Raw genomic sequence first — 17,449 nt, forward strand, 5'->3', positions numbered from 1 at the left:
TACACCGTCAAAACATTCACAAGTGAAACATATCCAGTGTTATCCAGTTCAGACGGAGCTATTCAATGCTTTCTTCATAGCATTAGCGTTGATCTCGTACTAGTCTATGTGTACAGGGAACATTTCCTACATGCACGTCGACTCCACGATATTATGGAGGGGTTCTAAAATATTGTACAACCTACGAATACATACATAGAAAAAGGTTTGGGGAAGTACCACAGTTGGTGTACACTGGTGTATAGTTTAAGTGACTCTAGATATCATAGTTCCATAATATACCCAGTTCTTGTAGAAAAAAAAGCAAGATTACAGCTCTTTTAAAACAAATGTACCAGGTTTCATTTACTATTTTTATCATGCAGAGCCAAATGAACACATTCTACATCTTCTGCTGTGTAAAAGGCCACTGCGATTGTTCTGAGGTATCAAACAAAAAGGAAACCGTAGGAACCTGAAATCAGACAAAGCTCTAACGGGAGGAGGCAACAGAAAGGAAAAGCATCACAGCAGCAAGGTAACATTAGAGCCCTGAATAAAAAAAGGACACGGAAAACTCAGCGTTCAATTATCAGAGCTAATTAGCAGCATTATATTATCTGTGTGTTCGCAGACAGACAGATGCGAGCACACACACACACACACAGGAAGCTAAGCAGGCAAAAGGTTCCTGTGTTAAACAGTGCTTTGCCATTTGTTAGTGTAACCCTCCGCCTCTACAACTACATGAGTTTCTGTAGGAACGCACCTGGAACACATTGCATCTTGGTCTTTGCCAATCCTAAACCTGATATATTACATGTTTGAGGTGAGATAGCTTATGTTATTCTGATCAGAGTCCAGTCTTTAGCAACATACGGTAGGATAAAGTTCTGTACACGGCGAAGGAGCGCAAATATACATTTAAAAAAACAGAAAGAAGTTCTCCTTCTCCTTCTCCTTCCCAGTTTCTGCTATTTCCAGTTTTACTTCCAGGTAGGTTTGGAGTTTCTGGTGGATGTCACAGAGTCTTTGGACTGGACGGACTTGTCAGAAAAGCCGTTCTTAGGATTCTCCTCCCGCGTTGCAGGTGGCGGTGGAGTGTCGCTCCTGTGTGCGCTGCGACTGCTCGCCCTCACACTTTGCACCCGCCGCGGGTTGGTCCCTTGAGGTCGCTCCTCGCTGTGAGAGTGCTGCCCACCTGCAGCCGTAGTGTGAACTGCAGATGAAACTCTGCTGGGCTTAGCTGAGCCTTGCCGACCCATGAGCGAGGCGCTGCGTGAAGGCGTGGAGGGGACAGATGGGGGGGCGAGCTCCTTCTTTTTCCTGGTGGAGGAAGCTACGGTGTTACGGGCAAAGCTGGGCACTTTTGAGCCGGTCTTAGTGCCCGGTGTTTGTGAAGGGCTGTTCACGGAGGATGCCCCCGTCTGGGCCTGGGCCTGGGCCTGGGCCTGAGCCTGAGCCAGGGCTCTCAGGGTGGAGCGGCACATCTTCTCTTCGGGTGGAGCCTTTGGGATGTTCCTAAGGGGTTTGGCGCTGGGCTTGTGGATAGTAGATTTTCTCGGTGTAGCGTCACGAGCCCATCTAGCACTGCTGCTGGTGTGGCCACCTCCTCGCTGGGCTTTTGACTCATCAGGGGGGAGGCTGGAGTGTCGGGGGGGCCTGGCGGTCCTCTCAGTCCTTCCTCTGGCTGGGGTGCTCTGATCACGGAGAGGCCGGCGTGAATCTTCGCCGCCATGCACCGGAGATCTCTCTGTTCTTCTGCTGTTGCCTGATCTGACAAGTCTAGTGATGGGCACGACTTTCCGCATGCCCTGGCTCTCACTGTTGGTCAGCGGTCGCACATTGTGACTTCCACTGGGCTTGGAGGGTTTGGTGGCTTTGTTCTTGGTGTGAATGTTTTTTCGAAGGCTTTTCTGTGCCTCTTTCCCTGCTGCCTGTTTTCCTTCAGCAGTGTCACAGCTTTCTGTTTCCCACTCTTCTGTGGGTGCAGATGGGGTCCAGATGGATGCTTGATCCACAGATCCTGGTACTAAAAGTTCATTGGTTGAAGGTGAAACAGACTTGTCATTTGTCGACCTGGACTCCAAATTGGAGGAGAGAGAGCTCTGATCCTGCAGGCTCTCCAGGACGTTACTGTAGTCGCTGGTGCTTAAATCCGACGCCGGTCCTTCTTTCAGGAGAGGTGAGCTTTCCACATCAGAGTAATCCAAAATAACAGAGCAGTCGGCTTCGGTGCAGTCTAGTATATAAAACGTTGGCTTCTTACCTGATACTGAGGTATCTAGAGGCAGAGGGGTATCGCAGGTTGTTGACGACACTGTGCTGTTGTTGTCCTCTTCTCTCTCTCTCTCTAGAGAAGCCTCAGTCTGGGGGGCAGGATCTACTCGCCCTTCCCACAATGCTTCAGGATCTGACCTCCTTTCTAAGAATTTATCACCTGGAAGATTGTCCAGATTTGCGGGGGGTAAGTCTTTCTCTCTTTCTAAATCCCTCACCACGGTATCGCCATGGCTGACAAAGTGCACGTGATTGCTGTTATTGTTTGGGGAGGGGAGGTCAAAGGCTTGAGGACCGGGAACTAGAGTATGTTTCTCCACACTGACATTCATGTGGCTTGTAATTGTTGGGTTGGGCAGAGGGGCCGGCTTCTGAAAGACACAGAAGGACTGAGGAAGAACACTGCCCTCCGACACAGATGAGAAATGATTGTTGTTTTTGTGATGATTGTATGGATCTTCATTATCATTTAACCCTGTGTAAGAAAACCTGGCCAGTGGACTAATAGGTTCTGTTTCTGCATGTGGCGATGTCGCTGCCACACGTCTGTCGCATCCCAGCTCACGGTTGTCATCCTGGAATAAGAGCCAGGGTTGAGTCTTCCGCTGGTTGGGGCGGCCTGGACGAGGCAGGCTGTTAAACTTAGAGCGGTCCGTGACATTCTCAGTGCCTTCAAATACCCCCAGGTAGCCTTTGAGGTCGCGATCTGCTATGGAGGTCACGGCGTGGCGGTGGCGACGGGCGCTGGCTGAACGTCCCAGTGGGCTGTGTGGACTCTGAGACCTCTGCTGGAAGAAGTCGAGCAGGCCTTCCTTGGTGAGCATTTCCACATCATTCTCACTGCTGCTCCGCCCGAATCCTCTGCTCTGATCAACATCTGACCACGATAAACGCTTTTCCTCCAGCTCTCTCAGGCGTCGCTGTCTGGCTGCCTCCTTCAGCTCACGGTCCAAATTATCCTAAAATATGTGGAATGCATTGTGAGACAAAATGAAGTCTTTACAACCAGAACCCAACAGAACCGAACGGACACTGGCTAAGGCATCATTCCTTTCCTTAAACTCAAAACATTGCGGTTGTTTAAATCTCTTGAATCAGAACTAACCTTAACAGCTTTCTTGAACTTGATGCAGAAGTCTTGAAAGATGCGGAAGCACTCATCCAGTTTGAAGGTGTCTTTGTCTTCACAAAAGAAATCAATGAGGGTGTTTCCCTCCTTACGCAGATCCAGCCTGCGTCTCTTCAGGTCCTGAAGCGTACTTGTGGAACTCTACCACGGGACATGAAACACAAAATTGTTTTAGAATCTTTGGCTCTTGTATGGGCGTCTGATTCAGCAGTACAAGAAACATACATGACTAAAGGCCAATTCATACTTTAGGACTGAACGGGGCACAGACAAATTCATTCACACATTCAGAGTGATTTAGAGTTTCCAGTTCACCTGACCTGCATGTGTTTGGGCTGTGGGAGGAAACCGGAGCACGGGGAGGAAACAAAATATGCCCAAGTGTTTAATGAAGCCAGAGAGCAGCTGACTGTGGAAACAATTGATATCACTCCTTTATCCTTCTGATTTTTTCTTACTACCACTTCTGCCTGCACACACCTTTGAGGAATTGTACGCCTAGTGGACCCTAGCGGCCAACCCCAGCTATGTGGACATGGAAAGTCTGACTTTGTCTTAACACCAGCCCCACCTGAAGAAAAGGCTCCAGCTGCTGCAGTAGGTCCTCGTCTCCTTGAATCTTCTCCTCCAGGGATTTGATCCGAACATATAAGGAGGAGAACTCCAGCTCAATGTTTTCCACTGAGATTCTGTGAGGGAACATTCGAGAAGAGGCACACAGGTCACTGTCATGTGCTCATACATGCTTAAAGAGGCAATATTCAGTGGGATGAACCAGACTGTGGGCGAGTAAAGATGGAGGGGGTATGAACTGTCACAATTAAACCAATCAAATGGCTGAACAAGTGACCCAAAACAATGTGAGAGTGAGATTTAAGAAAAAAGATGGCGATGGAGCTGCTGTGGGTGAGGCAGAGTCAAGGAGGAGCACAACGTTTGCATATCCTAAGGGAAGATGTAACTCTCGCCATGCAAACATGTCCTTGTAAAACTGACAGAGCCTGACAGCCACCAGAGCCACGCTGCATTCTGAACAGCAGTCACAAAGCACTGCTCAAGATAACAGCTTCAATAAATGTGGTTTTTGAGTCCGAATTTAGGAAAATTAATTTTATATAATTCAGAAAACATCAAACTGACGGGAATGAACTTTTTGCTATCACTTTGCCTAACGGGAGGCGGTTGCTTTGGGAAGGAATTGCTTACCTGGCTGCACTCTGGACATCCTGGAGTTTCTCTGGAAACTTGAGCAGCTTCTCGTCTTTTTTCTTTGCCTCCTATGGAGAGAGAGAGAGAGAGTGACTTTTAAAATGACATCCAAATTATTGTGCCATCGCGGCTCTGTGAAGGACTACTACCTGTTTGGTTATGTAACTGCTTGGCTGGTCACACTATTCTACTTCCTGTCACCATCTGCTGTCTTGCTGCCCTCCTGTAAGATGGATTCCATCTAGTAAAGAGTCTCTAGACCTTCTATACTCAAACACCACTGCTAAAAAATACTTTATTTGGTGAAATAACTATTCCTTGTGTATTATGCACTGAAAAACGTGTCACATTTGTTTTGATTACGTTCCCACATTTGTTGTTTTGTGTGATTTAATTGTAGAAATCAGGGCCGAGAAATCAGGTGGACCAAAGACGTTCTAACATTAAATATTCATAGAATAAAACACATATCTGTACATTCAACCCAAAACAATTACAACTGCATATCATTTCAATTCATTTTCAATTTAATGAAATGTGTGTTTCAGGAACACTACTGAACCTAGTATTATTACCTTTTAATGTAAAACTATAAACAGCTCCTCATGAACATCTGCTCAGTGAATTGCAACCAAACACAACTGCCTACTACTTATAGTGAAACTAACATAATACATACAGTATGTATAGTTGACACTGTGCCAGAGAAGTGTTGATTCTACTTGGAAGTAGATTTGAAGCCCTGATATCTGATGTTGTACTGGCTTTGTTGTACAAAGATTTATACTAACCATGGCAACAAAGTGGAGCAGGTTCATCCCTGGTTTGTTGGCTTTGGTGTCAGCCAATGAAAGGAGAGATGAGAGCTTAAATCCAACAGCATTGCCTGCATATCCACCCTAAGGACCACAGGAGCACAAGCGATCCATTAGATCAGATTGGTAGGAGAGGAGAAAAAAGAGACAAGGAAAGGACAAAAGAACTAAAGAAGATAAAGGATTAAAAGGATTTTAGAGGAGTGAATATAGACGCAGGAGAGGAAATCTAAGAGACAAAGACTCATGGACTTACAGCATTCATGATGTTTCCAGCCTGCAACACCAGATGCAAAATAGCATGAAGCTCCTCGCAGCTCATCAGCTCTATCAGATGGGATCAATGCAAACACGATTAGAGAATCCCATTGTGTACCATCTTACTTTCATTTGTCACACTGCACAGACAGCTATCAGCAGTTAGAAACAGAGGGAGTAACATTTAGAACAGTTTCAGTGATTATTTAATTCTTACAGTATTTAATGTGAGAGAAAATGGTCACAGAATATAAAGCTTTTTGCCAAATTCTGCATTGGCCAAGTACGGCAAAAAGCTTCAATTTGCTGATCTGATAAGAAAGCACACTCAATTTGTCCCTGTAACATTTCAGTGACAGTTTAGTCCTGCAATGCAGTGAAGGGGTCATGGTACTGTAGGAAAATCCATAAGCACAGCAAGTGTGAAGACAGCATGAGTCAGCTAAAACCACAGAGAGGCTGAACTGCATTAAAGACTGCAAAACTTTACTCTGGAAAACAAAATTCTACTACACTCCATAAATCACTATAACTTTGTTGTAATATCATTCAAATATGAAACAGTTTTGATTCTCCTGCTCATTCTTTCCTCGGCCTCCTCTCAGGTGACGTTCCTAGTTTTTGTTCCCCACCGCGCACAGCTCAAATATCTGGGTCACCTGCCTAAGCGCATATGACCGTGTGTGACCGTGTGTAGCAGTGCCCGTGTGCTATTACCTTTAGTGGCTACTCGGACAACATCTATCTCATGACTCATCACAGCACCGGATGGAGAGAACTCCGCGCGGAGAACCATGGCCTCGATTCGTACCTCAAAGCTGTAGTATATGGGCACAAAACAACAACACATTATCTATGATTAAGTCTTAAGATGATGCTGAGCAGAAAATAACTCCATCCTTTATTGGCCTTTTTCACTATCATGGTTGGGATGATAAATGAGAAACAGCGGGGCATTTATGTTAGGCTGGATGGACAGAGAGCTGTGAAAATGTGAAAAAAACATTTATCAGGACGTTTGAACATGTGACTCCCAGCAGCAGTGCAGGTAAGACTGAAGTTCAGCTGAATAATCTGTGCAAAACTCTCATGAATGTAACCTGTGTCACTTTATCTTCCATTGGCAAGTACTTCAATAGACAGAAACTACACACACTTCCACTGAAATCAACTCACCGTGGCACCTGGATCAAGAGGTACATAAAGGAATCGACAAGTGACAGCTTGTTTGGGTCGCCTTTAAAAGCCTTAAGCTTCTTGACCTGCGGAGAAAATAAAGGAAGAGGAAGTTAAACTCTGCTATCCATGTTCAAAGTCTTTAAGCATCATCAGCACCTTTTCACCTGTCATGTTCTGGTGTTTCATTCAAAATCCGCTGCCATTCAAAAGTGAAAGAAAACAGTGTTCTTAGCACACACACATGCACAAATACGGACCTCGTCTGTGTCGGGTAGGAGCTTCACCAGGTCTTTGAGCAGCTCCGCTCCGTAGATCTCGCCTCTTCCTTGTCGTATGTCTTCCACAATGGTGTGATTAGACCTGCGAGACAGCTCACTTGAGTGACGTTCAATGGTAAATAGCACAGGTGTTCTCTTTCAGTGCTCAAATCCAGCTGTGTGTGGATTTATTCACAAGCTGGCTCCGACATTGAAAGGATTTCTTCAGCTTTGTACTAACCCAGGTAAACAGAAGCTGACACACATCTTTCCTCATTGCTTTGTTCCAGGTTTTACAATTGATTGTCAAGCAAAACTCAATGTGCAAAAAATCAAAAAGACTCTTAATGTTGTGCTTTAATATAAAGTGCAGATCTCCAAATCACAGAGCTCACTTGCAAGCATAAACCCTGCATGTGCACCAGAAACCCACTAAACCAGGTCATTGTGTATTTTCGGTTATGTCTTGCTACTTCAGACAGGGCTCAGGTCAGAACCACTGGAACACAACAAGTCTGTACATAACATACTGTAAGAAATCCTTCAACCTACAATTAAATACAAGCCAATGTTCGACTTATGCTTGCTATCATTTTTGAGGGTGTTTGTGTTGTTGTTGTTATTGTATTGCCAGGTTAATTACCAGGTTAAGTCAGTATTTGTGAAAACCAATGTAAAACAGTTAGGGTTAGGTGAGGACAGAGTGTGTGCATTGGATATGTCGGTATAAGGCATTATCAACATGTCAGCTGACTGTGATGACGCCACAAGCTGCATTCCGTCCTGCCTGTGTATAATACTGACTCCTACGACAGTCAAATACCATTAAAATACTGTGGGTGGCCATGCAAATACACCATCATGCAAACACACACCTATCACACTCTGCTACAGAGTACTTATGTAACACAGCGTGAAGTTTGTATACACTTCTTTGAGATTTCCCGAAATTCAAAACAATTGTCATTTTCATTGTCATGTTATGAAGCTCTTCCACATTTCCCTCAATCCCTGCTTTACTACAGATTTGAGCAAAACATGCAAGGAAACGAGCAGAGGACAGATGGTTTTATTCCTTCCTCAAGCGCGATCTGAAGTGCGGACGTACTGAAGTACTGACGACAGCAGCACAGCTGGATCAGTTTCACATTAGCAAATAATGACAGATGGAGTAATCAGTAAGTCATTCGTTGTAATAATAGTAATAAAAAAGCTAATGGTCAGGGTAAAAAAGAAATAAAATGGAATGCTTAATATTACAGTAAGTTTCAACTAATTGATTTGATGAAAAGCATGGTGAATGTGTTCATGTAGACACTTTAGCCCTGCAATGCAGTGAAGAGGTCATGACACTGTAGACAAATCCATGAGCACAGCAAGTGAGGGAAGACAGAGTGAGTCAGCTAAAATGACAGAGAGGCTCAAAGCCACTTTAACAATGTGAAATATTCTCCTGTCATTGCAATTATAACTCTTAATATGATAAGATAAGACAAAATTCCACAGAGCAGCTATTGTTGTGTTATAATGGGAAACACACGTAGATATTACCACACAAACACAGCCAGTCCTCAGTGGACTTTACCACTTGGGATGTTTTATATTTGAAGAGTTTCATTTGTTGTTTTATAGTTCTGTATCATTCAGATCGACACTGAACACATGTCCATGCGACATTTTAACCAGTTGATGACTTAGACGAAGTAAAGTCTACGACACTATGGGTCTACGTCTACATACACCTGAGTTCAGCTGTAGCAGATCTGTCTGACAACAGACAAAGGTCTTCTGTTTCCTTGCTCATCACTCCTGCAATAAGGGCTCTGGACAGGATTGATTGATCACATTAGGATCGGGGATCAAATAAAAGCATTGGACTTGATGACATAGATGTTGATGCCAACCAGCAATTACTATAAAGGCTTTGAATGGATAATTCCTGAGTTAGGCCATCCCATAAGGAGAACATTTTCAAGGTACCATCAGATTGTTTTGACATTGGAGGTTGGATCTCTCAGACATGTCAGATAATAGCATGAAACACTAAAAGCTAGAAAAGACCACTGTGGGCTGTCAAGTTGGAAATAAAGCCAATTTTCTGCTATTCTGAATCATCACTCTTATCCACTTTGATCTTTGTCTCAAGTTCCATTGCCTCAAGATTACAAAAAGTGTTTCATCTGCAAAACCAAAAACAGTCTGAAGGCTGAATAGCTCGTTACTTAGTCTTGTCTCATGGTGCTTACTTGTACTGGCACACTTAGTTTGCTTATGGCCAGAATTGGATCACAAGCAGAGTTAGACTTATACTGGCAGAAACCTAAGAAGACAAAGTCTCTGCCAAATAGTATCCATTAATTCCCCCTCTCCTCACACAGCTCACTCAGAGCTGGAGGTGTGTGATGGCAGAAAGTGCGCAATACTCTTAACACGTTTGACATCGGCTTCAGATCATAAAAACCCTCTCTGCTATCTAAACGGTCCCTCCCTCAGGTAGCGAGTGAAAGACTTACTTCTTGAACTGCTTAAGGAAAATTCCTACATTCATCGCCCTCTTGGAGTCCAGGATGCTGATCTGAAACAGGTGAAAGACAATTTGAATTTGTTGTGGTCATTAGCTGCAGTCTTTAAACACAAGAACACACTCCTCCAGTCAGATATATTCACATATACACTTTTAACACCTGCACCATGACATAACCCTTAGTCTCAAACAGTCACTCTATACCACAACTGAAATTCCACCAGGCCACACTTGTAGTACCACCTTCCTCAGGAACAATGGCTTGTATTGCCTTCTTTTCAAAGGCGACCGTACAGTGAGTTCTTAAAATGACTCCCACTCAATGCCTCCTTATAGCTTTTAACGAAAGCATTAAAGGACATTTGTGGGATGAATTAAACAAGATGAGGACAGGTGAGTAAAGAAACCACTCATGTATTTACTATTATATAACCACATGGACTTACAGGTAAAATGGCTATAAAACATGAACATGTTAAAGGTACAGAACAATATATGTGATGTAAAGACAAGCATACACTTGCACTAGGTCTACTTCCGTGCACACAAGGTGCTTTTACTGTGTCTGAACCCCCAATGGAGTATGGAGGGTTACTAAGTACACTCAGTCCTTTGAGGGAACACAGAGGGGAGTTGCTGTGTGACATGAATGTCTCACGCTCGTCTTCTTTACACATCACATGTTGTTTTCCAGCAGTTCACAATGAAGAATCCCCCCCTTTTGTACTATGAACCTGATTTTTTGTCATTTTCTATAAAGTAAAGAAAAGGCGTAATTTAGCACCATTACCTAAGTAGTCCCCTAAAGAAATACTTCACATGTGCTTAACTAGTGTACTTATGAGGCATTGTTCAGCTTTGAACCTGGGACATGTAGTATGTGAGCTGTAAAGTACAGTTAGGCTTTGATTTGCTTGTATAAAATATTATTTTGAATAATGTTGATCTGTAATGCTAAGGAAATATTAATTGTAAAAAGAGGCACTCAAGGTCCGAGGCTGTCACAGACTGGCTACTGTACCAGAATTGCCCCCCATTGGTCCTGGGGAGGTTTGGTCCCGGTTTATTTTGTCATGTTTCAGGCATAATACAGCTTCCATATTGTCAGTAAACAAAGCTGAAAATATTTTAGATGACAATATAGTAACACAATGATGCCGGCCACTCACCCCATCCTTGTTGCTTTCCTTGAAGGAGCGAATCCTAGAGACACTGGTTGAGGATCCAGCTGTCTGCACTGCCCCACGTGTGCCCATCCCCACCTCCTCCTGCTGTCCGAACAACTCCTCCACTGAGCGAACATCGATCTGGTAATGCTGCTGCCGCACCGCCATGGTCCAGATGTTGGGCTTTCCGCGTACCTTCTCCTCTGGGATTGTCTTCCAGAAGAAACTGCGTACGCGCCGCTTCTTCCGCAGATTGTGGTTGGGAAACATGGCTGGCGGAGGAGGCGGGGGTGGCGGTGCCCCAGGAGGTGGGGGCGGTAGGGGAGGTGGCGGGGGTGCATCGTGCTGAGAGGTATCGGGGGTTTCACTGAGGGAAGGCAAGGTGGAGTGAGAGTGGCCAGACATAGAGGAGGGGTCAGAGGTGGTGATGGAAGAAGTGGTGCAACTGCTCCCCTCACTGCTGCAACTCTCCGTGTCATTGGTTGTGGATGGACAACTCATAACATGCATCACACTGCGCTGCGAGGCAGGGCCCGGTACCAGGGATAAGCCGTTAGCATATGAACTCTACGCAGTCATTAAGTGGTGCACAAACTGTACAATAAGTATGATCAATCTTTTCTTCTTTTCAAAGATTTTCAGTTAAGTAGATTCTCTTCTTCTTCACTTCTGAAGAGCATAGATCAAAACGGATGGCGCAGTCTATGTCCCCTTTCTGTCCCAGGAGTGTGGTTGTCCCTTCATCTAGTCAAAACGAAGGGAGTGTGTCCTTTGATTCGGTCCATCTCCATCACTCAGCTGGTCGTCCACCGTGCTGAGCAGAGCCTTTGAAGGTTACTTCCCAAAGGAAGAGGGAGGGGGGCAGTAATGGCCATGGAGCTACAGAAGAAACAAAAACAACACAGGATGGGATTATACTAAGGTAGTCATGCATGATGTCATGGACAATCTGAAATTAGGGGAAATTAAGGGGTGCGATAGATCAAAAGAGAAGGGGTTCCTAGTCAAAGGGGCTCAGAATAAGGGAAATCCAATTTGATTTCTTTGAAGGACTTTGAAGTCAGGTTGTGGGGTGTGTAATGCTCGGAGAGATTACACACACAACATATCTAACTGGACATGTTTAGTATCATATACACTTTTCATGTCCAGTGAGAGAAAGAGAACAGGGGCAAGGATCATCAGAAGCATTGTACAATAATCTATAATCAAAATACACAAATAAGTTTCATCAATTACAAACATTACAAATTTGCCTGACATGATTTTGTTGCCCTGATAAATGACACATATCTTGATATGTAAAGCACCTGCAGCACAAACCAACACAGTACTCACACATTGCAGTTCTTTGTTACTTGGTTACTCGGGGAATTTGCCTCCTCTTGCCTGTTCCATTGAAGAACATGCACAGTCTGACATTTACAGTGCACTGGGTTGTACTGGATTTAAAAGACTTGCTTGTGAAAACGTACCATGTGGGCAGACTTAAGCTTTTGCATGGAAACAAATGAAGACTGAACCAATCAAAAAGGCAAAAGTCTCCAACATTAGGACTACTTTCATTTAACGCACGGCACAGAATAATATTCTATAAAAGCTGTGAGGAATACCATAGCTTTAGCAGAATAACTTATTACTAAATGTTAAATGTTTATTAATGTAGAAGGAAATATTATTATCATTATTCTGTTTCAGCACAACACGCACACACACACAGAAGTGACACAGCAACCCGATACTTTCCCCAGTCTTAACAAAGCGATGAGTGGGAGTTCTGACATAAAACAGGAAATATGTCGCCCTTATGGTAAGAATTTGGATTCAGGTTCAATAATCTGATTCAGATTAGTCAAGGTGCTCTGTTGTTTAGTTTCTATAAGGCAGATAGGTGGATGGATGGATCCAGAATTGGATTTGTAAAAAAACAAAATTAAAATCATCCTCAACGATGCTGTGAAACACGTTTTGTATGTGATTGCCCCTTCATACCTTTTTATGTAATGTCACAGTGACAGACTATTAGTGAACAGCCGCTCCACCTGACACCCTGCCATCTTTACTAATTAATAAGCGGCGGACGTCGTGAAAGGCCTCGTGTTGCCAACATCAGCCCGTACACTCAGCGGTTCCCATCCTGTGAAGCGGACCACATGTCTAATTCATAGACTCAGAAGCATCAAACTCATTTCCTCCTGTGGAGCCTAAACTAGTCAGCCTCCTCTCATGCAGCTCTCTTAATTCTATCGTCTGCTATTTCTGTCACACAAACATTTAAATACTTTTCCTGCCTGCGTGGTAAAAGTGAACATCAGCTCCAGCTCCGGCTACACACTGCTGCTTCCCTGGAGCATCAGCCCGATTGATTTTTGGTGTTCCACATTCAATTAATTACGTTTCAAAACGCATGAGGGTACTAGACCAACACGACATCGCTCTAACCAACAGGACTACAAAGAGAATCATTGGGCTCACATGATTTACAGAGGCGGAAACACAGCTGTCAGTAACACTATACACAAGAGGCCTGAGGGAGCGACGGCAGACTGCGTGAGAATGAATGCTTCCAGATTCCACACATACACCTGCTGCTAGGAGTGAAAGCACACAGAGTTGGGGTCCATTTCTAAAGTTCCACCTGTTGCCCACCCTAAGGCATCCCGACTCTGATCAGTCTTCATTAGTGACAGGAGATACCCCCGCCCATTATCCTTCATCTGTGATGGGTAACACACCCTCACTTAACACAAAGGTGCCTGTGCTCTTCCACAGGATGATACATGAAAGAGGGAGAAACAAGGCCAGTGTTTGTGTTTCTTTGGCATTTATGTATTAATTCATTCAATGTAAGTGTGTCAGCGTTATCAAAGATTGTCAGATTTAGATTTGCAGAGAAGATGTTTTACAATAACAAAACAAAGCAGCAAACTGTCATAGTTGGAAATGGAACCTGCAAGTGTTTATAATATTTGTAATAACTGTCATCAAGTTTCCTATAGAGCCACAAAGTCCCAAACAAATAAAACTCCATCCTCACAAATGTTGGAGGTCAAGGTGCCCCCGCCTGCTCTAATCCTCTGTTGTGAACTTCCCCTTCAATTTCCTGAGGGTCAGTGAGCCCCGCAGAGCTGAGGTCTTTCACTCACACCGCAGGGGCAAAGAGGTGCGTTCACAACTGATTTGGTCAACTCTGTTCCTTCATCATTACCATGGGAACGCTCGTTAGCAGAGAGGAGGTTTGGGTACAGCCCAGTGGGAAGTGGCTGTTGGGTCTATTTGTTTCTGATCCCTCCGAGCACCTTGATCTCTTGCTGATCTCTGATGAGGGGGCACAGCGTGATGTGATGTTATTTTTCTGTCATGTCTGTAACACACACTCAATTCCATACTGATATAGATGACTGTGCGGGTATTTGTTGTTTCATCTACTAGATCTACTGTTGAAACTCCAACCCACATGTGTAACTCACCTGAGAGGTGCTTAAGTCCTCAAGCAAGCTTGAAGTCTGAGCAGGGAGGAGCGCAATTTTGGTATTAACTCAGACTTGTGCACGCATGTCTGAAGCTCTGAATACACTAAGTGCCCTCGTGTTTATGAGTGTGGGTCCACCTCCATCACTTGCATTGTGTTTTTCTGAATGTATTTTCTGTGTGAGCTGGTTGAACAGGACAGCAAGTCCACCTGAGAATTGTCTTCACACTGATGTGTTATCTTTCTGATTTATGTGACTTGTTAGTAAAATAAAAGGAGGGGGACACATTATCTCACTGAATAGCATACATACACACACACACACACACACACACACACACACACACACACACACACACACACACACACACACACACACACACACACACACACACACACACACACACAGTGCTCAGGCTACTACTGCCTGGATACCTGGACAAAAGGCCGTTGGTGCTAAAAAGGTCCCTTTGACACATAGAGGATATGGAATGACACCCTGTAAATATCTGTGGCAGACTGAGACAAACAATTTCCAGTACAGCCATCGCACAGCAGAGCTACAGCAGAGCAACAGAAGAGCTAAAGCAGCTACTAATGTTCATGTTCCAGAGGGTGACAGACTGCAGCAGGATCTATAATGTATTCAAAAAATGTAAAAATGCATTCTGATATTTCCATTTAAGTTCCTCTGGATAAAGCCTTCATATCATACAAAGTGTTATCTACACAAATCATGTCAGAGAAACAAATGCAAGATATCAGATCATCAAGATATCAGAAAATATCAAGTTGTACTGTCAAACATTACATCACCTCACATCAATAACTATGTCACGCACAAATACAACAATACAACAACAAAACACAACAGAGGCGGGGATCTAGTTGTGTAACAGTGCGGACACGGGTCTAATTACAGAGAAAATCCTGGACTTATCAAATATTTGAAAAGACTGAGCTGTAAATCTTATCCGTTGAATGCTGACAGAACCTGAGTGTGTGTATTCCTCTTGTTCCGTTGAATAAGATGACTGTTTTGCCATTGAATGATGCTGACCCATAACTTAAACACCTGCATAAACCTACAGGATTATGAAACATTGATACACAAAGCAGCAAGCTCTCAATCGACAACAAATGGATATTATCCCCACAATACTGAAAGATTTTCAACTATATGGGCAACTCACTCCAAATAATACTGCAGCATCTCTGCACTGATGGACTTTTAATTAGCTCTAAATAATATATGATCACACAATTATACTATCAGAGAGTTAAAACATTCAATATGATCCTTCAGCCATACTCCCTTGACACAAAGCTCAAGAATTGGGCTCTGGATGAGTTAATAGATTCACTATACTCAAAAAGGCCTTACAATACTCAGTATGCTTATTAACACAATCCATGGTATTTTGACTTGAAGAGTACAACAAAATGTTTAAGTTTACATTTAATTTACCACAGTGGAGAATACATGGGTTTCTGATGATTCAGGAAGCTTAACTCTGCTCTGGAGTTTGCAGGTCTGTTTAGAACTCTGATTTACATTTCTCTCCCTGTCAACATTTGTGCATAAAGTATCATAATCGACGGAAGTCAGCAAAGCCATGACATCACAAAAAAAACAAAAAAAACAAAAAGGATGCGTGTTTTGCTCTGATGCTGCTGCTATTCGGACCTATCATCAGATCTTGTCAGTGCACAGGGTGGTAATTGTTTGCACTTAAAATAATCTCTCAGATGTTCCTCTGCTGTGAGCACGAGTCATGCATTTTACCAACAATACTCTCTGCATTAGAGTTCCATTTAGTAACGAAGGAAGGCAATGACTCTTAAACTCATGTTGCATTTTGTAACCAGTTTCGTTAGGCTGGCCAGAGCAGAGCATTGAGTAAAGAGCACTGCAGAGAGGTTCATTCATCACATCAAGCCCATGAAAGGGTTTTCACAGATAACAATAAATGCCTGACAACATTTCAATGAAACCTGGTAAATAAGTGTGCAGACATATTGACCACAAAAATCATTAAGCATAACGGATGATCTGTCAATTTTCATTAATGGGGCAAAAGAAACATAAGTCACTATATTGGAGCCTTGGCAGCACATTGTGCACTCATCTAAAGCCTGAGCATGTTCTGTCTAACCCTGTCTTATTCAAACAGATTGTATTTACTTTTTACGACCAGCAGCTTAAATAAACAGATCTATCATAAAAGAATTAATAGTAAACCTTCTTTTGTGCCAAATCAAAGAGCTGCTGTGTCAGGGAAAATCAAAGCCTCTGTAAACACAACAAAACACATCTGCAAGCTCAGGTTTAACCCCTTAATAACAGTCTAGCTATGAAACAAGGTGTAGAAACTGACATGATTAAAGTTGCCAGCTGAGCCTGTCCTGTCATTGTCTAACTATCTCACCTGTAGCATAGGTTATATTGTGCTTATCAGTATCAACTAGGCTTACCTCTAATGATATAACCGGGGGTTAAAACCACTGCAAATCTGATTCAAACAAACAGAGATCTGTGCTAAAATCCTCTTAGCAACTGACCAAGCAGAAAGTGGTTCTGAACCCTCATTTATTTGGGCTCAGGGTTAAGAATGCAATACAATTTAATAAAGCAGCTCTGGGATTATTCCTTTCTTTATTTAAAATGGCAATGTTCATTTTTTTGTTAATACTGTGCAACCAGAATGGTAATTCAACTCTATGGTAATATATGAGGCTGATGTAAGCTGTATTTTGTATTGTGCTGCTATAAATGGACTTTGTAGTATTCTGTACCTCTCATGTAGTATAATGTTATTCAGGGAGGACAAACTATTAGGACCACCCTTCACAATACGATTGAACACAACACCACTATCAAGGGCCTTAAAAAATGACCATAGACTGAACATTTCAAGCTTGACAAAGGTGGGATTTAATTAAAGGTTTTGTATTGGAAAAATGAGATTTTAAATGCTTGCCTTATAAGCTGGTTATGTGTATATGAAATAGTAATAATTTTATACCACAAAACATATTCAAAGTAATGACAGCTTCAATGAGCACTTCCAGAAGCACTACAATAAATGTACTAAATGTTAGTGAATGAGAGACTATTATTAAAAGAGACTATTATAACAGAGGGACATTTAGACCCGGTGCAACAAAACCCACTCAGCCA

General features: G+C 43.1%; 1 protein-coding gene across 1 annotated transcript; it reads right to left on the reverse strand.

Annotated features, from left to right (window-relative positions):
* Positions 1–965: 965 nt before the first annotated feature.
* On the reverse strand, positions 966–11,306 carry fhdc1 (FH2 domain containing 1). Its single transcript, XM_076145732.1, has 11 exons — positions 10,800–11,306; positions 9,620–9,681; positions 7,107–7,209; positions 6,847–6,932; positions 6,388–6,488; positions 5,669–5,739; positions 5,389–5,496; positions 4,595–4,665; positions 3,960–4,077; positions 3,365–3,529; positions 966–3,218 (listed from the first exon to the last, which is right to left on the reverse strand). Exons 1-11 carry the CDS (start codon positions 11,304–11,306, stop codon positions 966–968), a joined length of 3,645 nt encoding a protein of 1,214 aa, XP_076001847.1.
* Between the last annotated feature and the right edge of the window lie 6,143 nt (positions 11,307–17,449).

Source organism: Genypterus blacodes, unplaced genomic scaffold (assembly GCF_046128005.1).
Source record: "Genypterus blacodes isolate CSIRO-AG114 ecotype Tasmania unplaced genomic scaffold, CSIRO-AGI_Gbla_v1 ptg000030l_1, whole genome shotgun sequence".
Lineage (NCBI taxonomy): Eukaryota > Metazoa > Chordata > Actinopteri > Ophidiiformes > Ophidiidae > Genypterus > Genypterus blacodes.